Source organism: Pelodiscus sinensis, chromosome 15, assembly GCF_049634645.1.
Source record: "Pelodiscus sinensis isolate JC-2024 chromosome 15, ASM4963464v1, whole genome shotgun sequence".
Lineage (NCBI taxonomy): Eukaryota > Metazoa > Chordata > Testudines > Trionychidae > Pelodiscus > Pelodiscus sinensis.
In genome coordinates this window covers 15,795,293-15,816,203 of record NC_134725.1, presented here as the reverse complement: position 1 = coordinate 15,816,203, position 20,911 = coordinate 15,795,293, and the positions used below count along the sequence as shown (strand labels likewise).

The window sequence follows — 20,911 nt, the reverse complement described above, 5'->3', positions numbered from 1 at the left end:
GCTGTGTAGCCTAGAGGGTACACCACTAGAGACCTCATCGAACTGACGTCCTCGCCAGGTCCAGCCCCAGCTTTTTGACATTGTGTATCCCATGGGTATCATGGCACCGAAGCTTACCCTGCAGCGTCTGCCGAGATCTCCTGTGCCTGCACTGGCTGTGGCACCGGCACTGATGACAGTGGTGCCAGCCTCCTCCTCAGTGGTGTTTGCGGCATCGGGACCACTGTGGCGGGCTATACCTGTACCTGCATCAGGGCCATCGGCATCCTATGTTGCACCTGTGTAATCCAGGGGCTATAGTGCAACACAGGCTATGGTACCATTCACAGGCACAGTCCTTGGCACCGTTGTGGTCAGCATTGGACTATTTGTCTGACTCTGAGGTGGAGTCGGTTTGCTCTTGGGCCTCCTTAGCTAGGTCCCGTTCTTAGCACCGGTCCTGCGCCCAGCACCACTAGTGGCACAGAAGCACAGAAGACATGGCCTCCACAGTGGCAGCCACAGGTCTAGTGGCCCTTCTGGACACCATAGGCCTATCATCAGGCTCAGGGCCCGCCTCTGTCAAGGCCCAGTTCCATTGATGGGGCCACCCCATCTCCTACTCCCCTGACAGTGGTCCCAGAATCCAAGGCCAGTGGAGTCCCCATAAGGACACTGAAGGCACCCTTGCGCAGATACCCATTCCCATGGCACCCCCCACCTCCAAGTGTGGAGGTGTACCAGGGACAACTGCTGGTCAGGGAAGTCTTCCTCCTCATCTCTGGATGAGGTCCTCACTGACCCTGCACTTTGCCCCCCATGCCGGCTATGAATCCCAGGACACATCAAGAACTACATTGCTGGCTTTCAGCCAACTTAGGTGTGCAGGGGGAGGAGGTACCAGAGGACAAAGACCCTATGGTCGATATACTGATGGCTGATGTGCCAGCTAGACTTGCCTTGCCTCGTAATAAGACAGTGGCAAAAATCTCAACAAATCTATGGCAAATGCCGACCTCTATACCACCCACCCAGAAGGGTGTGGAGAATTGCTACTGCATGCCTCAGTGTGGACATGAGCATCTGGTAGAAGTGGCCAATCACAGCCTGGGCTTACACCTAAGATCAAGGACCCGAAAAAACTTGTTTTGCGGGGCAGGAAGACTTATACCTTGGGGAGGCAGTCGACCAGTTCAGGGAGCTTCTCCCACAGGAATCCCATCAAGAATTTGCAACCCTATCTTAAGAGGGGAAGGTAGTCTCTGCATTGCAGGTGGCCTTAGATGCCACAGACTTGGATGCGTATATGATGGCTGTGGCCATAGTCATGTGTTGTAATGCCTGGCTTCAGGTATCCGGTATATCTCCCGAGATGCAGGATGCTTTACAGGACCTGCTGTTTGAAGGATCCAGAGAGTTTTTAGACCAAATTGACTCTAGATTGCATAGTCTCAAAGACTCCAAGGCTACTTTAAAGTCCCTATTGATTCATACCCCAATCTTACAGAGATGACCCTTAAACTCTAGACCCCCTCTGAGGCCCTTCCATCATGACTATAAGCCCAACCGGGGTAAGAGGGAGGTGGGAATAATAATTTCAATGGGTGAAACAGGTGTAGGAGGGCTTGGTGGAACTTAGGAGGAGGGCCTGAACCCCTCTCTTATCAGCAGCCCAAGTCTTCATTTTGATGATGCACTTGAGGACAGAGTTCCAGTCGTTGCAATGATCCTGCCTTTTGGGAGTTGCCTCTCCTAATTCTACCGTTCCTGGGCTGAAATGACTTTGGATTGCTGCGTATAGTAGAAGTGGGATATGCACAAGGTGAGTAACTTCTTCCTGCACCCATGTCGTCCTCTTCTCCAGGCTATGGCTCTGCCTACTACACATGTGGCTGGCAAGCATGTACAAGCCATCTCGCCGCCATATGGACAGAATGTTAACTGTCCTCCCATCAGTGATAGAGGTTCTTCTGTTGGTGACTTGACCCTCTCCATGTGTACTGGGTGGTTCCATTTCACACTCCTCAGCCCATCCTGACTTTGGTTACAGATGCCTCGGACTTGAGTTGGGGTGCACATTTGGGTGGACTCAAGACTCAGCATATCTGGTCTTGGGCAGAATGTATGATGCACATCACTGTAAAGGTGCTCAGGATTGTCCGGTTGTCCTGTCTGGCCTTTTTGGGTTAAATAAGGGGGAAGTGTGTCTTGGTTCACATGAAGAACACCACAGTGATGTTTTATATCAACAAACAGAGGGGATGCTCACTCTGCTCCCCTGTGCAGGGAGGAGATGTTGCCATGGGAGTTGTGCATGCTCAACGAGATGCACCTACTAGCCTTGTACCTGCAGGGTTCTCAGTTAGTTGGCGGACAAACTCGTCCACTTATTTCCAATGCACGAGTGGCTCCTCAAGTGGGAGGTTGCACAGGGCCTTTTCCAAATATGGGGCTGTCCTTATCTAGACTTCTTTGCTACAGAGGGGAACAAGAAGTTCAGGGCCTTCTGTTCCTACCTGGGCAGCAGCAAGGGCTCTTTGGATGACACTTTCCAAATTCACTGGGGGGAAAGGTCTCCTGTATGCATTTCCCTCTTTCCCCTTGATCCCCAAGGTGCTGACCAAGGTCTGTGGGGACAGAGCAGACCTCATTTAGATAGCACCTGCCTGGCCTGGGCAACCTTGTACATGAGGCTCCATCAGCTTTTGGTAGCGCCCCTCATCCCCATTCCCTTGTTCCTGGACTTATTGTCCCAGAACTGCAGCACGTTGCTGAACCAAAGCCTCCAGGCTTTGCACGTGATGGACTAGAGGCTCCATGGTTGAGCGTGCTGGAGCAGCAATACTTGGAGGTGATGTTAGGTAGTAGGAAGTGGGCGAGGTATGCTTCCAAGTGGAGAGGTTTGCTTTGCAGACTTCACCTGGCTGCCATATCAGTGTTCCACCCCAGATGCGGAGGGCATTTAATGTTTGTAGATCACTTGGTGAATGGGTTCCTTAAGGGCTTGGATAGATTGTAGCCTCATGTGAGGGGCCCCATATCCCAATGGGATTTAAAGCTCGTTTTGTCAAAGCTAATGGCTCTTCTGTTTAAGCCGTTGGCTACTTTATCTTTATTGTATTTGTTAACGAAAGTTGTATTTTTGGTGGCCATTACTTTGGCCAGACAGGTTTCCAAACTAAAAGTGTTAATGTTGCAACATCCTTATACTGTTTTCTTTAAAGATAAGGTTCAGTTGAGATACCATCCTTCGTTCTTTTCAAAAGTGGTTTCATGTGTTGCAGGATATTTTTTCTATCCGTATTTCATTCTAAGCCCCACCTTGCCTCCAAGACAGCTCCCTACATTCCCTGGATGTTAGGTGTGCCTTAGCTTTTTACCTGGAACATACTAAGCTGCTGTTGTTTGTTGCAATAGCAGACAGGGTGAAAGGGCTGCCCATTACTCCCCAGAAGATATCCTCCTGGATCATGAGGTATATTCATACTAATTGTGAATTAGCAAAAGTGCCAGCTCCTCAGCTGTCTGCCCATTTGACTTGGGCGCAGGCTTTGTCAACGGACTTTGTCACATATCTCTGCCCAAGACATTTGTAGGGTGGCCACATGGGCTTTGGTGCACACACATACATCCCACTATACCATCCATTGTCATGCTAGAGAGGATGCTGCATTTGGAAGGGCAATGATGTAGACTGCAGATCAGTGATCTCCTTCCCCTCTGCCAGATAGCTGCTTGGGAATCATCTAATTTGGAATGCAAATGAGCAATCATTCAAGAAAAGATAGGTTACCTTTTGTAACTGGTGTTCTTCAAGATGTGTTGCTCATGTCCATTCCAAAACCCTGCCACCTCCCCTCTGTCAGAGTCCCTTCTGTCAAGAAGGAACAGAGGGAGGGAGCAGTTGGCAGGGTGTTAAATATCTAGCCATGCTGGGATCACACTTGGGGGTCTCCCCTGTCGACCTACTGTATCCAGCTAGGGAAAGTCTTCCCAGAAACTCCACACATGGCATGCACACACCTAAATTGGAATGGACATGAGCAACACAGTTCAAAGAACACCAGTTACGACAGACAAGTAATCATATTACGTAGAACATTACTTCGGAATAGTAGTGGTTTTGTGAAAAAAGTTGCCATTTTCTGTTTAAAAAAAAATAGATTTCCATTTCTCTTGCCCTGCATTGTCTTGAGTTGGAGGTCTGGGTCTTCAGCAGATGTGAAAATCTGATTTTATTTTCTTGGGAGACCAGTTTCAGCACAGAAGCATTCTTTTTAAACCAATGTCACAGTGTTACAAATATTTATACACATGCTTTAAGTTGAAACACATGGATAGTCCTACTGGCTCATTAAAAATCAGTCGGGGATGCTCACATTTGTAAGTGGGGAGTGTAACCCATTTTTCTTTCTATAATGCTTTCTAAATATAGTTGAATAAAAATTGGACGCAAGTCATTCATATTTAGTATTTTAAATTTTCAACAGTGAGTTCCTAGGGAAATAATTGAATTTAAGAAATCTCGACTATAATAGCAGTTTGTGTGATAGTATAATGTTAGCTTTCAAGGAAAGAGGTTCTTAAGTAAAACACTTTGGAAATTTTCCGCCTCTTATCCCTCCATAGAAAAAAATATACTCTGAAGTCAGTCAATTTGTTAATTATTACTTTAACTCATCCTTGCTCAGGTAATTATATGCCAGCCCTTGCACAGGTACTGTTTACTTGATGTTGATGATCACTAGGCCTGTCCGAAAATTACCCTGTTTTGGTAAATGGGAATACTGTGTAAACTTTTTGCATGTCTGTTTTATCCTATATCTTTCATTCCTAGAATTCCTATTGTGACAGACTGAGCTAAAGCTCAGGAGCTGAACATCCAAATAGGTCAAGCTGAAGGACTTTTTGTTGGAAACAAGATGCAGAAAATGATTGCTTCATTGTTTAATATTCCATTTAAGTAAAATCCCTTTAGACTTGAGTAGTCCACTCTCCTACTCTATGCTGAAATGACTAGGGTTAAATGCTGCTTTACACACAAGAAAGAAACATAACCAGCAAATCACTGGACTAAATACCAACTCTACTTGTCATGCCAAAGCTAGATGTAGAACCCACACTAGAAAAACTAAGCAAGGTCATTGATTTGCTATCAAGTGGCAAGGTTGTTGGAAGAGATGGCATCCCAGTAGAAATCCTCCAGTGCTTGAAAGACAGCCTGTTGTTATATCTTCATCAGCTGTTACTTAAATGCTGAAAAGAGAGTGAGGTACCACAAGAGATGCGTGACACAAACATCATCATTTCATACAAAAATAAAGATGAAAAGGGCAACTGCAGCAATTACAGGGATCTCTTGCAACTAAGCATAGCAGGAAGAGCTTTTGCAAACATTATCTTAGTGTGCCTAGAACAGCTGTCGAATTGTATCCACTCTGAATCATAGTGCGAATTCATGTTTGGAAGGTCAATTATAGACACATTTTCCCTGCATCAACTCCAAGGGAAGTGAAGAGAGCAAAAATGATCTATAATGCTGCACCCCTCTATTTTTTATGGAAATGTGTTATTGAATATGAATATGCATAAGCCAAATACGTTTTGGGGCATGTGACTTAGCATGTGACTTGCAAATTGGGGCATGTGACTTATCATTCAAGAGCTTGTAATTCACTGAATGTTTATATGCAGTTGTGTGCATGTATCATTTCTGTATTTGAAGTTATAAATATGAAGTATAAACCTCTTTGTTAAACTAGGTCTTCTAGTGAAAGCTATTGGTGATACTTAAGGAACTTAATGGCCTGCTGCTCAAGTCAGTGAGATGTGAATAGTCTTGTTTTTCCAGTAAGCCTGGATTATGCTTGGTCTTACAAAGATATGTGACCATGCCACCTGGTCCTGGAATCCATTTTGAATTGTGTACTTTTCTATAGGAGTGGGGGGGAATTGAACAAAGACTTTGCACCCTGGGGAAATTCTGTATAAACAATGGGATGCAAGCTATGATGGTCTTCAGCTGGCTTCACAGACTGCACCCTACCCTTAAAGGATACCTGAAAACACCTGGAAATAAAAGAACTCTAAGGACAGGGATAGAGAGAAGCTGCTGGACCTGTGTCAGAAAAAAGATCAGCTCTAGCCTGAGTAGGACTTTACCTTAAATAAGAACTAGGGTGGGAAATTGTTTTGTAACACCATGCTTAGCTGGCATGTTTTGTTTTGTTTTTTATTTTGCTTAGTAACTTACTTTGATTTGTTATCCTTTGCAGCCACTTAAATCCTACTTTATATATTTAATAAAATAGCTTTTGTTTATTATCAACCCCAGTGTAAATAGGGGTGTGTGTGTGTGTGAACAGCTTTGTAGATAAAGGGGGCAAACATCTTATGAGCTCATTCTATATAAACTTTATGCATAATGAGACACATTTATTTGGGGTTTTGTTTCTATTGGGGCTGTGCCCCTTGGTGCTCTGTCAAGTCCGTGTCATTGAGCCTTCCCAGAACTGAGCTGTTCTATGTCTGTTGGGCTATGTCTACACTGCAGAGTTATCCCGGAAAAGCTCTGCCGCATCCGAGGAAGACGTCTGCTTTTCTGGCGGGGGGAGGTCAGAAAAGCAGATGTGTTTTTTCAGCATCCCAGCAAACCTCATTCTATGAGGAAGAAGGAATGTTTTGAAAGAGTTTTTTCTGACATTTGGTCCCATGTAGATAGGCCAAATGTCAGAAAAGCCTCTTTCAGAAGAAAATCGGAAAAAGATACGTAAATTGCAGTTCACAATTTGTGTATTTTTTCCAACTTTTCTTTGTAGTGTAGACATAGCCCTAATCTGCTCGGGACTGTATCCCAACTCTGTGCCTTTTCTGAGAGAGATCAGCACTTCTGGCTCAATAGGATAGGAGGATGGAGTGCCTCAGAGGGCAGGTAGGCAGCCTCAGTGATATAATTAGCCCATCAAGTAACAGTCTCAAGGGGATCTCTGTGACCCAACCTGTCACATGACCCTTGTGCATTGCCTTTGTGGATCTAACCAAAGCATTCAATACAGCTGAGCATGTCTGTTTGCAATATTAGAAAAGAAGATGTCTACTAACCTGCAATATTGTTGTGGAATGAACATTTAAACTTGAGAACAGCTATCCAGTTTTATAAGTCCACTTTGGAATGCTTTGAGATGGAAAAAATGGAGTGAAGCAAGGATGTGTTCTTGCCCCTATACTCTTTGCGATTGTCTTGTTAGCATGCCTGAACTGTGGGTTTAAGCATGTGAAAGATGGACTGTATATTCACATAAGATCAGAAGGGAAACTCTTCAGCCTATCCCAATTTAAGTAAAAAAGGTGCTAATTGGGGAACTTCTGTTTGCTGATGATGCTGCCCTCATAGACCACAATGAAGATCTACTACAAGAACTCACGGACCTCCATTCAAGTATGTCTCACCATCAAAGAAATCGGTTATATAGGGACAGAGGTTCCACAAGATCCTTCAGTTATCTTAAATGCAGGAAATAATAAAAAAGTTCAGATATTTAGGTTCTGCAGTGACCACCAATCTCTCAATGGATGAAAAACTAAATGTTCGCAGAGGGTAGGCTGCCACCATCTTTAGCAGACTAACTAGAAGAGCATGGAACAACTCAAAGCTTACCATCAAGTCTAAAATGCTAATGAACCAAGTTTGCATCCTCAGCACTCTTGTGTATGGTGGAGAAACATGGACAAATTATGTTCATCAGGAGAAAAAGTTGAACAGTTTCCACTTATGCCTCTCACTCTACCTACCAAATGTCAAGATAAAATCACCAGTGCAGGGGTTCTTCAAAGGACAAATTTGCCAGCTGTGACAGCTCTTCTCAAGCAAAGATGACTGTGTTGGCTGGGCTGTCTAAGTTGGACGATGGATGTATATGCAAGAACGTGCTATAGGAGGAGCTATCAGAGCGAATGAGAACAGGCTGCCTCAGACTTTGCCATAAAGACACATACTATCAAGAAATGAAGGAATTCGCATTGATCCTGACCAATGGGAAATCTTGGCAAACTATCATAAAGTGCTGCCTTTGTCTCCTTGAGGATATCAGTGTCCATGACAGGAGCTGACTCCCACAGCTTGAGAAAAGAACCCAAAGGAAGTAAGCAGTTCCCAACCAAGATATATACATCAGCAGTAACTGCCAAAGATCCTGCAAATCTCAGATTGGGCTGTTCAGTTACACGAGCAGTAACTTATGATTAGATGGTTTTCAGTTCCCACTGTCTCTCGCAGATGAAAGAGTGCCAGCAGCTGCTTTTTGGGGAGTTAATGCAATTTCTGGCTAGGAGTTGAAAGGTGACTATAGAAGTCCAGAACGTGTGTGCTATTGACTTTACACAATATATTTTCTGCAGAATGAGGAATTTCAGTGCCTGTCCCTTCACCCACATATGAAAGTGGTAGTGAAATTTTTCAACAATTCTTTCTTTGATCTGATCTGTCTTTATTTTTTATAGTATTGCTGTAAACAGAAGCTGACAGAGGCAGACAGTTAACAAAAGCCAAAATTATAATTTACACTTTAATAAGGTTAAAGAAATGCAAACAATTTAACACACACACACACACACACACACACACACACACACACACACACACACACACACACACACACACACACACACACACACACACACACACTCTTGTTATGCACTGATGAGCCTAACTAGTTTTAGTAAATTGTTGATTTTTGAAATTATTTAAAAGAATTGATTTCTAACAAACTCATATGGAATTAGTTCTGGTGACTGTCATATAATATGCCATGTATTGTTCTATTTATTTTCACACCATGCACATCGATGTGGTAGCACTTGTCTCTGAAATGTTACTGCTCTTAATTAGGTATCTCTATATTATAAAAACGGCTTGAGAACTGTAATTCAAGAAGTAAGCAGTGACTGTGTTAACTCACTGGATGAAACTTTCCCTCTTTCCTTAAAGGAAGCTGTTGATCGTGCACTTCTTAAAAATAAATCAGGCAGCAGAGGGATAATGAGCTTTGAAGATTTAGACATGATTTATAAGATCATTAATTAATTTATGCTATACTACCTGTATGTGTTTCAGTGAACTCCTCAATATAAATATGGCTCTTCAAATCCTGGATAGTAATATGGTATTGTATGCAACTTGTATTTATTACTTCTTTCAAAGCATTTGTACATTTACAGATTACTCAAGTTTTTATTAGTTTAGGACTTTAAGTAATTCTAAAAACATGGGTTGGAAGATCACAAAAAGACGTTAGAGAATTGTCAAAGTTTCTATAGCTCTTGCATGTGAAAATGAATATTCCACATTTTTCAAAATTTGCTAAACATTCAACGGCCTTGGGTATAGTAAATGAATTGTATTTCACCGCTTTATGATAGAATTGCTGAGATTCCAACAAAAGTTTTGGGGTCCTTTTAGTTGTGAATAGACACCATATGAATGATCCAGGAAGAGTTAAATAATTAATGATATTTTTGTGCCCTGGCAAATGTTGCAGAATTAATGTTGCTTTGCTTCCAGTCCATCCCAAATGCAACAGCTAAGATCACCTATCTTGTTAACTGTGTGCTATCTCTGGCAATCCATTGGATGTCCATCCATTATAGTAGTGCCAACATTGAACGGCCATTGGCCCATTTCTTTCACAAACATTTCCATTCTTTTTTCTGCACCTCCCTCCACCTGTAAATTGCTCTGTCTGAACTAATCCATCAGATCTTCTTCATATCGTACTTCAAGACCTACTTGTACTGTGCAATCTATATGAAATGTAATTGGTTATTAATGGTTGTGTTTAATGACAGTAGGTAAACATGGATACTGTTTAAGGGTTTTTTAAATAAAAGAAGGAAACACCTTTTGGAAGCATCAAGTTGTGCTTAACTTTTGTTGTAGCTACATGATCATATCGTTCTTTCTCCTGCTATCGCTTTCTTCCCCCTATTTATTGCACTTCTTGCTGTTTGTTTCAAATTAGATTGTAAGAAGATTTTTAGTATATATTAGGGATGTAAAATCCTATTTAATTGGTTAAGTTAAACTTGATGTTTTACCGGTTAACCAGTTAAAAGGGGGGACAGGCGCCTGGGCTCACCATGGACAGGAGATGCTTTGGTTGGCTGGAGGCCCTTGTCTGTGGCAGGCCTTGTGGGGCTGGAAGAGCAACTGTCCATGGTGGGCATGGAGCTGCTCCAGTCCCCATCGGTTAACCGGAACCAGTAAGCATCACCTGTTAATGGTGATGCTTACCAGTTAACTGTTTGCATCCCTAGTGTATACTGATTTCTTTAACTAGTAGGTATATGTTGTCTCAAATTAGGATCCTAATTGTGGGGGATGGTTTTCCCTTCTATTCTTTATGTTTCCTAGGAAAGTGCCCAACAGGATGGCATCACTATGAAGGCACAGCCAGTTGTTACAGGGTGTATTTAAATGGAGAGAATTACTGGGATGCTGTGCAGACATGTCAGAGGGTGAATGGATCACTGGCCACTTTTACCACAGATCAGGAGCTTAGGTTCATCTTGGCACAGGAGTGGGACCTAGAAGAAAAAGCCTTTGGAAGGAAGGACCAACGTAGGTGAGTCAGAATTAAAAATAACTATTCCATATTAAGTGAACATTATTTCTACATGAATTAATAAGTAATTGTTAATGTTGTGCCAATCAGTTTGGCTTGCTTAGAATTGAATGATAACATTATTTTAAATTAAGGAACTGCTACAGCATTCTAACAGTTAAATTACTGCCAATTGCCATTAGTTTTATATTTTCGCCAGCATCAGTGACAAAACTGCAAGTTAATATGATAGCTTGCAGTCAAATAACTTTTCAGTCTTGCTGTCTTTGCATCTATGAAAAGAAAACATAGAAGAAGTTTTAGCAAGAAGTATTTTAGTATGGCATGCTTTATGCTGAGATTTTTCACTTGAGTATTGGGAGAGTTCTATGATTTCTTTAAACTTTTAAACTGACCAGGTTTATTGGCTATAAATGGTGACACAGATGCTAAATCGAGATAGGAATGTAAGGCCCGTTCTGAGAGACGGCTCTGGATGTTTGCTCTAGTTTAGTTTGAGAGGAGGAGAATGTTCTTTCAGGTAGAAAATCTGAGAAGATGTCTCCATCCCAAAATAGAATTACTGTTATTTATCTGCTGGCTGTCCTGTCACTAGTAGTAGTAATTTTTTGTTGCTGTTGCTACTTCTGGTTCTAATTCAGTATCAGACAGGAAGTGCATTTGATATATATTTTAAGAATATGCATTGCAGTAAGTTGCATTTGCAGTATTTCTATATAACATGACTTCAAAATGGCTCAGCGTGATCATAGAAACAAAATAAGCTCTATATTTATGCTTTTTTAAACAAATCACAGCATATTTCATTGACAAAATAACTAATAGTGATTTCTATGTAATAGGAACAATCCCTTTTTAAAAAGAAGCTTCTGTTCCAAAAATACGGACTTCGAGTATAACAATGTAGAACAAATATTTTAAAGTCAGTTTAAAAGTGAAAAATAGGAAATTTTAATAGTGAGGCAGGCTCTTTATTGTTCTCATTTTTATAGTAGTAATTTTCCTTCTCTTGCTTTCTGGAATTTTTTAAAATATATGTATTTCTTTAACTATAGGTTCTGGGTTGGATATCAGTATGTTATAACTAATCGAAATAGTTCATTAGAAGGCCACTGGGAGGTAGCATATAAAGGTAAGTTTCTGAAATTAGATGCTAACTTCCATGCAACTTGCTTAAAAATAAAACTAATTAAATATAAACTTAGGCATGAATGTAATCTATAGCTACATGGTTTCTTTCAAGTGGGATGTGGGGAGAAAACTTGCTGTAATTCACAACATCCTATGGAGTGCTGTGTTAGATGTTAGAAATTTCCTAGTACTAAATGACTGCAAACTATAATGTTAGGGCAGAAATCTTCCATTCTTCCTATATGAGGGTTTCCTTTGAGAAAAATGCATTATTTATAGAAACTTCTAATTTTGGAAGGTGAAACCATTCTTACTTTGTCATTCCCTGGCAACTAAATCTGGCAGAATTTTGTGGTTCCGTATACTAGTAGTTTTTCAGAATTTCCATTTAAAAAAAACCAGTCTGTGCGGAAGCACTTTGTAGAATAAATAGGTTTATCTGTTATGAAGTATGTTTGTGGCTTCAGTTCAGAAAAACGAAGAACGCTTAAATGCATTCTCATTTTGTAATCTGACCAAATTTTTGGACGAGCCACTCAAATCTCCAGATACCTCAGAATGTATCTCCTACCTGTTTTATTGCTCAGCTGTTAATTAGAAACTATTTGCAGCAGTCTCAGAATTTTAAATCTGCAGGTTACCAACTGGATACTAAACAGAAGTAATCTACAGATAATGTATCTGGAATGTGGGGAAATGACAGCATTAATATGTAGTTATTGAAATAGAAAGTATCTGTATTAAAAGGGCAAGCTTGTTTCACCCTGATATTTTAAAGTAGATCTAGTTTGCAACAGGGCCAGAATTTTTCGACACAGCTATCATTTGGTTCCTCTGATACAGAGTTTATTGAAATAATTCTTCAAAACTTAGTGCAACTGTCCCATTAGCTCTTAATTTTTTTTAAAAGGTGTAAAAGTCAACTCTTCTGAATAGCTGATATACACTGTTGCCTAGATTCTAAATAGTTTGTCTCCCTTTGTTTATCCTGCTGAACCAAATGCTTTGCCAGTGCAAGTTCACTTTTTCAAATGTAGCTGTACTCTGAGAAGTGACTGTAGCCTTGTTTCATTTTAATCCATCTGGAATGTTTGTTGCTATAATGTTTGGATCAAATATGTCCATTGCCCCATTACAACAGAACATTTCAGTGTGATTAGCCTCCTTGAAAGTCAGTGAGTATACTTGTTTTGATGAATTAAGCACAATAATTTCTGCTGGACCAATACTTTGATATGCTGCAAATTCACCTAAAATCTAATGTTAATCTCCATGATTTCCTTCTCAGGCATCACTTTTGGCAATAGAAGATGTGCAGGATAAGTTCTTCGCACACACCTGTGCAACTCGATTGTTCATAGTCATAACTTAGAGCAGAATTTGACGTAACAGAACTTGATTCAGTTCAGTTCATGTGCAAGTAGTAGCAGCAATGGGGTAGCCATTGACACATGCCCAGTATATAGAACATCCCTCAGTAGTCCCTGACAGTATGACTGCACAAAGCAGGCACGGTCATGCTGAGCTGAGGATTCTGTTTTACAGAATGTGGCACTTTACCTCCTCTGGTAGAATCTCTCACACACCATGCATTCAAGGTCATACCTTTGCAGGTAATGTGGTAAAATAGCATCCTCTGTGAATGATACCAACAAAATCACATCTCGTTCTAGGGGCATTTCTAAACTACTTTCCTCTTTCAAAAGAGGAATGTAAATGGGCAAATCGAAAGTGCAGATGAAGCGCGGATTTAAATATCCTGTGCTTCATTTGCATATTTGTGTTTGAGTGCTCTTCCTTAAAGGGTTTTCCTAAAGTGAAAGCACAGTCTAGATGGGGGTTTTTTTTTTTTAAAAACAAACAAAAAAACCAACCCCTTTTTCGAAAGAACATGTACTCCTGAAAAAATGAGGAGTACAGGTTCTTTCGAAAGGTTTTTTTCCCCCCCAAAAGATCCCCATCTACACTGTGCTTTCACTTTCAAAAAATCCTGTTTCAAAAAAGGGCTTGGAAGCAATTATGCAAATGAAAGAGGAATGTAATCTAGACATAGCCTAGGATAGAACTAGGCAGGGGACAGACCATACAAAAACAGGACAGTCCAGCTTTAAACCTGATGCACGGCCTGCCTACGTAGCATCCTGCTCAGCTGTTCCATAGTAGCATTGGCTTTATGCTGCCAACAGGAATCAAAGTATTTACACTTATTTTTACTCCTAAAGTGAGCATATCTGACTCTGAATGTTCATAGAGCATTTCTTTGCTGAGCAAAGAGGTGCTGCTTTCACATTTGCTTTAGGACAGAGCAGTATTTCAGGGTTTCTTTTGAGGGTGGGGGGAAATTTCAAAAATACCATAAATTATCAGCCTATAAAACAGGAAAAATATGGCTCTCTTTCTCTTGAAGGGAAATGTCATTGCTCTTTTCTGGGAAGTTGACTGCACTTCCATCTGCTGGTGAAACTGTTTAGAGCAGTTATAACTTTATTTTTCTTAATGTGTACCATTTAACAGTCAGTGTTAGAATTATGACTACTTATTTGTCAGAAGATGACATAAATTCATGTTTTCTTGATTTCATAGAACCTTTGAGAGTCTATTAAAAGTAGACGATCATGAAAAATTGCAGAAGTAACTCAGTCCCATTTTCAAAAGTGATCACTTAGCTACTATTGAAAATTTTGCTCCATGAGAATTCTGTATAGTCTGTTGAATGGACTCTTCTCACGAAGTCAGTGGAGAGGATAGGTTCTTTTTTTCATAAAAGTCAAACAGTACTTAAGCACACTGTTTCAGAGGACCAGTTTAGCATGTTAACCATATGATGTCCAGGAATCAGAGTATTAAGAGCAACATTTCAAGCCCGAGAACCCAATGTTGGACTCCTAAATTCATATGCACTGGCTTGATTTTGTTTTTCCCCACAGCTGCCTTGAAGACAGTGGAAAATCCAAGTGCCCCTCAATTTTGGATAAGTGGCCACTTTTACTTGGCTGTCTAAAAATGAAGTTAGACACCTTAATTTCAAGCACCTGTGTTTGAAATTGTCAACTCTAGATACCAAATGCGTGTTTTGTAATAATCTCACTTATACTACATGTATCACTTCTTCTTGGCATTAAAATTTGTAAATTTAGGGAAGCTGCCAATATGGAACACTTTACATTATTTAGATAATGTCATGTAGTCATGTTATCACATGAAATAATGTGTGTTATATTTCAATGGCACTGAATCTCTACAGAGAACAGACTGGTGGTTTTGTGTTGCTGGTAGTAAATCTGTTTTATGTGAATGTAACAGACAAAGGGGATTTATCTCTCTCTAAAAAAGTTTTCCTGCTGGGTGAAAGAATAATGTCGTCATGCTCTCTGGCCACAAAAGCAGTTGTGGGGAGAGTTGGAGAGCATAGGAAGCACGGGGCACAGCCCACTACTATTAATTTAATAATAAACTGCTTGCTCTCACAGCATTTTTGTCATTGTTTTCAAAAGGGATTAGTATAGATGGGAAAGTGGACTCCCCATTTTACAGGTAGGATAGCTGAGGCAAAAGCTCTTAATTATGTTTATGATGTTTCTTGCAATCAGGGACACTGAGAGTGTGTGTCCAGAAGTGCTGACTCTATGCCTTGTCCTCAGTCCACTAGTTCACAAAATGTACACACACACAGGAATAGTAGCTTCAGGGGGGAGCCGAGTTAGACTGTTACAGAAAAAAACAACAAATGGTCTGGTAGCACTTTATAGACTAACAAAACATGTAGATGGTATCATGAGCTTTTGTGGGCACAGCCCACTTCTTCAGATGATCGGAGTATGAGGGATAGGAGATTACCTTGTGTAAACATTAGCATAAAAACATGGGGTTAGAGTATCAGGCCTTGCTGAGTTGAGGGTGGGAGAAATAAAGATGCTGGTTAATGACTCCAGGGGGGGCATTACAGCGCAGAAGGAGCAACTTAAATATATCCAAGAAACCACAATAGTGCCATTTCCTTAGTTTAGGGATGGGAACCTTTTTTGGGTCGAGGGCCACTTACCCACAGAAAAATAAGTTGGGGGCCACACCTAGGAAGGCCCAAGCTAATAGATTTTGTGGGCCCCTGTAGGCTCTGGGATGGAGCCAAAAATGAGGGGTTTAGAGGAGAGCTAATCAACTTTGGAAGCCCCAGGGGCCACAATAATACTTGCAGCACATGCCTTGGGCTGCAACTTAAGTGTGGTTGCATATACATGCAAGTACAGGCAGTCCCCGGGTTACATGAATCCGACTTACATCGGATCCCTACTTACAAATGGGGTGAGGCAACCCCGCACTAGCTGCTTCCCCCCAGCAGACCAGGGAGACGCGAAGCTAGCGCACCCCCCCCTCCCCGCCAGCAGACCAGGGAGACGCGAAGCTAGCGCACCCCCTCCTCCCCCCCCCAGCAGACCAGGGAGACGCGGAGCGGCTTTTCTCAGCAGACACCTCAGCTTGAGAATAAAGGACTGAGGCAAGTGAGGTGTGGGAGAATAAAACTGAGCTCTGGAGAAATGTTTGGCTAGAGTTTCCCCTACAATATGTACCAGTTCCGACTTGCATACAAATTCAACTTAAGAACAAACCTACAGTCCCTATCTTGTACGTAACCCGGGGACTGCCTGTATATGTGCAAATAGTATGAAAGAAGCTAATGGGCATGAATACAAAAATCAAGGCAACACTAAACAACACTCAGGCCCCATTTAAGTCAGTTCTGCTGATATTAATAAAATGCAATATTTACCCCATTTCCACCCATATGACAGCACTTTTAATGAACAGTGACAATCCAGGAATTTAACTACAGGCAGTCTCCGACTTGCGCAGATCCGACTTATGTCGGATCTGCAGTTACGAACGGAGCTGCCCCAGAGTATACAGACTGTGGGACTTCGCGGTCCTGCCGCCCGTGTACTCTGGGGCTTTCTCTGCGTCTCCCTGGTCTGCAGACCAGGAAGATGCAGAGCAAAGCCACGGAGGGCTTTGCAAAGCTGTGGGGGGGCTCGGGCAGCAAGGCAGCCCAGGCGTGCCTGGGCTGCTCCGCTGCCGGCTTCCCCGAGGCTTTGCAAAGAGGCTTCCCCAAGGCGTACTAGCTGCGCCCCCCCCCCCCACCCGCCCTCCGCCACCCCAGCAGACCAGGGAGACTGGGAGCAAAGCCGCGGAGGACCCAGGCGGCGGGACCGCGGTGCGTCTCGGTCCGCCGCCCGTGTCTTCCTGGTCTGCTGGGGTGGGTGGGGGGGCGCAGCTAGTACGCCCCCCCCCCCCCCCCCCAGCAGACTAGGCTTTTCTCCGGACGCCTGTGGCAGAGCAGCTGGGGTGGTGCTGGTTGGTCCCGCAGCGCCGCTCTGGGCGCTACTGGTCCAACCCAGCACCACCCCAGCTGCTCTGGTCCTGATTCAGCCACTGCTGAATCAGGACGCCTGGGGCAGAGCAGATGGGGTGGTGCTGGGTTGGTCCAGTAGAGCCAAGGAGCGGCGCTACTGGAGCAACCCAGCAGCACCCCAGCTGCTCTGCCCCAGGCGTCCCCAAGTCAGCCGCTGCTGAAACTGACCAGCGCTGACTACAGGAAGCCCGAGGCAGAGTTGCTCTGCCCCAGGCTTCCTGGAATCAGCTGCTGATCAGTTTCAGCAGCAGCTGACTTGGGGACGCTTGGGGTTCTTAAGTTGATTCTGTATGTAAGTTAGAACTGGCGGTCAGTTTCAGCAGCGGCTGAATCTGGACGCCAGTTCCGACTTACATACAGATTCAACTTAAGAACAAACCTACAGTCCCTATCTTGTACTTAACCCGGGGACTGCCTGTACTAAAACGCATATCAATAGAAGACCATTCTATTGACTACTTTTTTATCGTGGCTCCTACTCGTGGGCTACTTGTTGAGCCCCATATAAATCCAAACCGCACCATGGGCCGCAAACAAACAGGTTGTGAGCCACATGTTAAGTAGCCCTGGTTTAGAGTGTGGAATGAAGCAGGCTCAGGTTCTGGGTAAGAGGAAGAGCATAGAAGCCAGCTGGAAGGGTAGCCCTGAGCCTTTGGGGCCATATCCAGGCAAGCTGGGGGCCATATTTGGCCTCTGGGCCTTAGGTTCCAAACCCCTGTCCTAGCTACATTGTTCTGGGCATTGGAAAAGGTGGCTTAAGAGCTGTCAAATCTCTCACTTGGGATTCCTCTAGGATAGGTTCCTCAGATAACCAAGCTAGCATTGCAGGGTGGACTGGAGCATAGCACCTGCAGTGGGATCAGGATCTGACCATGTTCAGAATATGATTACAAGGGAATTTAAAATGACATTTTGGCACCTTAAACAGAATGGTTTTAAAGCAGCCTTTCCTCTTCACAAATACCTTTATCTTGGGAGGCAGCAATTTGTCCCTCCTGTTTTCCTTCAGTGCTTTTTCCACCTCAAGGAACATTGATAAAATTAGAGGACCATAGCCTTGTACTAAGAATTGTTTGTGCATGGAATAAATGACACACTGAAGAGCTTTTCTAGAACTTCATAGACCTGCAGGCTGCTCACACAATAATAAATTCTCACCTTAGGTTCCTCAGAAGTATTCTTGCCCCCTGACCCTATCTTTGGTACGGCCATGTCTGAAAATGAAAACGTTCTTTGTGCTCAGCTTCAGTGTTTCCACTTACCTACCTTACGGCACCATGGTTTACACAGTTGGTATGCTGAAAACTGCTATGAGAAGTCTTCGTTCCTCTGCAAAAGGAGTAAGTTGTAATACAATGCAAATCATTTAATAAACTGTTTGTGCAGATGACTTATAAACATGCAGAGTTCTTAGTAGAGATCTGTGAATGGTCCTTCATGCCTCTTGTTCTATATCAGTGAATGTCAAACAGTTCCCTAAATTGCTTATTAAAGTGGGGGATTAACACGATTGGGTAATGATTGAAGAAGAAACTATTAAAGCATTTGAATGTAAAGAATTAAGTATGATTTTCATTCTAACACTATCCTTTATACCCTCTCTTAAGCTGTCTTTTTAGAGGAAGACCTCTGTTTCAAAATCTTTTCACATGGTATTGAAGATGAATGGGGTATTAGTGGCCCTTTTTGAGAGGAAAAGTTAGATGATTTTGAGCTGTTGTTGAAGTCTGATCCTATTTCCTTTTCAACAAAGTAAGACTAGCTCACTTAGGCAGGAAAAAAATAACTTTTGTCTCTGGTATCTTCTGCTGCTTACACTGTAGGTCTGAGAAATTGCAGACACTGAATGTGGCCTTCGCTGCTATTCCTGAGACCTGCCAAACTTCTAACATTTTATTGTTTTAAGGCATTGCTTCTAGTTTACGTTTCGGCTCGCTAGCTCTCAGCACAGTGTTGTAAAGGCTGAAGCTGTCTTATCAGCTAAGCAGACTGTTAATAGGTAGACTCAGGAAGAGAAAGCTAGGAAAGAAGAGGTGCATGTTGGGGAAGATTTATATCCTAGGTGATCAGAGTTGGTGGAGGTGATAATACAGCTGGTTTCCTCTCTGGTTTGGTCTGACTGAGATATCTTTCAGGATCAGTGCAAGGAAGGCCCAACAGTGGCATTTATGAATCCTAGGAGATGGCAGAATTAGAAGTCTGCTTGCCTGCTGTTTTTCAGTGACCCTAAGATTGGCAGCTACCTCCTATTAACATTGACCAAATAAAACACACTTTGGTGACTTCAATTATTAACACCCTCACCTCCCACACAAAAAAGTTGAATGTCTGGAATTTTTCAGCTTGCTGTTGTGCCAGCTCATGGCGTTAGCACAACCCTTGAGGATTCTTTTTCCACAGGTAGTTAGCAATTCAGTTTGTACTTTTCATCTCCAACTTGCTTAATTGTTATGCAATTTTACATAACAGGTTGAGTTGGACTCTGTTACTGTGGCAGGAAGAGCTACACATAAGATTTATTTTGGTGAATGTCAGTAAACATTTCTGTTCCAGGCCAGACCTGTGTTGATATCAAAGACAACATTGTTGATGAAGGCTACTATTTCACTCCAAAAGGGGATGACCCCTGCTTAAGCTGTACCTGTCACAATGGGGAACCAGAGATGTGTGTGGCAGCTCTGTGTGAACGGCCCCAAGGTTGTCAGCAATATCGCAAAGACCCAAAGGAGTGCTGCAAGTTTACATGTTTAGACCCAGGTGAGTGTTGAAACTGCATATTTTTGGCTAGTGATTTGGGATCTGATGCTCAATTTGATGGCATCCGTGTGTAATAAAGTGGCTTTGGAATTCTATTTCCCATCAATTGCTACATTCCATGGAAGGTTCAAGATATCGGTGGGCACAAGCCTCCTTACTTGGGTGTAGATTTGAAACACAGCAAAAGCCTGACTTACAAGAAAAGCAGGTTCCTACTTTGCTTGGTGCCGCAGATAGAGAAATGTCTCCTGTGGCCCTGTGCAACATACATGTGTAGGTCAGACGCAGCAGCTTGTCTTGTTGATTGGAATAGGGAGGCGGAAGTAAGGAAGTGGTGGGGACATGAGAGGAAAGCAGGGATAGGAAAGGAGGTGGACTTGATGACTGGTGGGTAGAATCTCTAGGATCCTGAAGGAAATGCAAGGTGGCTGGGAGGATTGGAAGCAGGGACCTGAAGTGGGAAGAGGGGGGCCTCTGGAGATGGGTGGCAGGCACAGACCCTAGAGTAGGGGGTGGCTGTGCAGGACTCTTGTGTGAAGTAGGGATGTTAGATGTTGTTTAATAATTGTTTAACCACATCAGATCTTACCGATTACACGATTATTGGATGGTCTTTGGGGCGGAACCAGCAGCCAGTGCACTCCCAGCCGCACTCCTGAGGAGCCCCCATCATCCTATGCTGCTGCCTGTGTCATAGGCAGGAGTGCGGGGCAGCAGGTGGGAGACAGTCTGTGAGACACCTATCCCCAGCCTGCTCCTGCCCCCACCCAGCTGGCCAAACACTTACCTCAACAGAGAGGAAGGTTGGTGAGCATAGCAAGCAGAGGGCATGATTCTGTAGCAGTTGGTCTTTATTTGTTTCAAGGACTTTCTGATGTTGGTTGGTGTTTCTGTATAGAAGGGAGTGTCAGTGGTATGAGTGTCATTCTTGCTTTATGGTGGAAAGTCTCTGATGATAAAATATTGATACCTACGATGACAATGAAAATAATTTGATTACTTGCCTGCAATGTGTGCA

At 42.8% G+C, this 20,911-nt stretch overlaps 1 protein-coding gene across 9 annotated transcripts in view; it reads left to right on the top strand.

Annotated features, from left to right (window-relative positions):
- Positions 1 to 20,911, top strand: part of DGCR2 (DiGeorge syndrome critical region gene 2) — a 107,393-nt gene that overhangs the window by 59,091 nt on the left and 27,391 nt on the right. For 4 of the 9 annotated variants that reach the window (XM_075898228.1, XM_075898232.1, XM_075898226.1 and 1 more), the window contains 4 exons: positions 10,381 to 10,598; positions 11,654 to 11,730; positions 18,300 to 18,476; positions 19,690 to 19,893. In XM_075898228.1, the coding sequence (XP_075754343.1) occupies positions 10,381 to 10,598; positions 11,654 to 11,730; positions 18,300 to 18,476; positions 19,690 to 19,893 (676 nt within the window). The remainder of the gene's footprint in view (positions 1 to 10,380; positions 10,599 to 11,653; positions 11,731 to 18,299; positions 18,477 to 19,689; positions 19,894 to 20,911) is intronic. The other 5 variants (XM_075898233.1, XM_075898230.1, XM_075898231.1 and 2 more) reach the window with 2 other exon arrangements.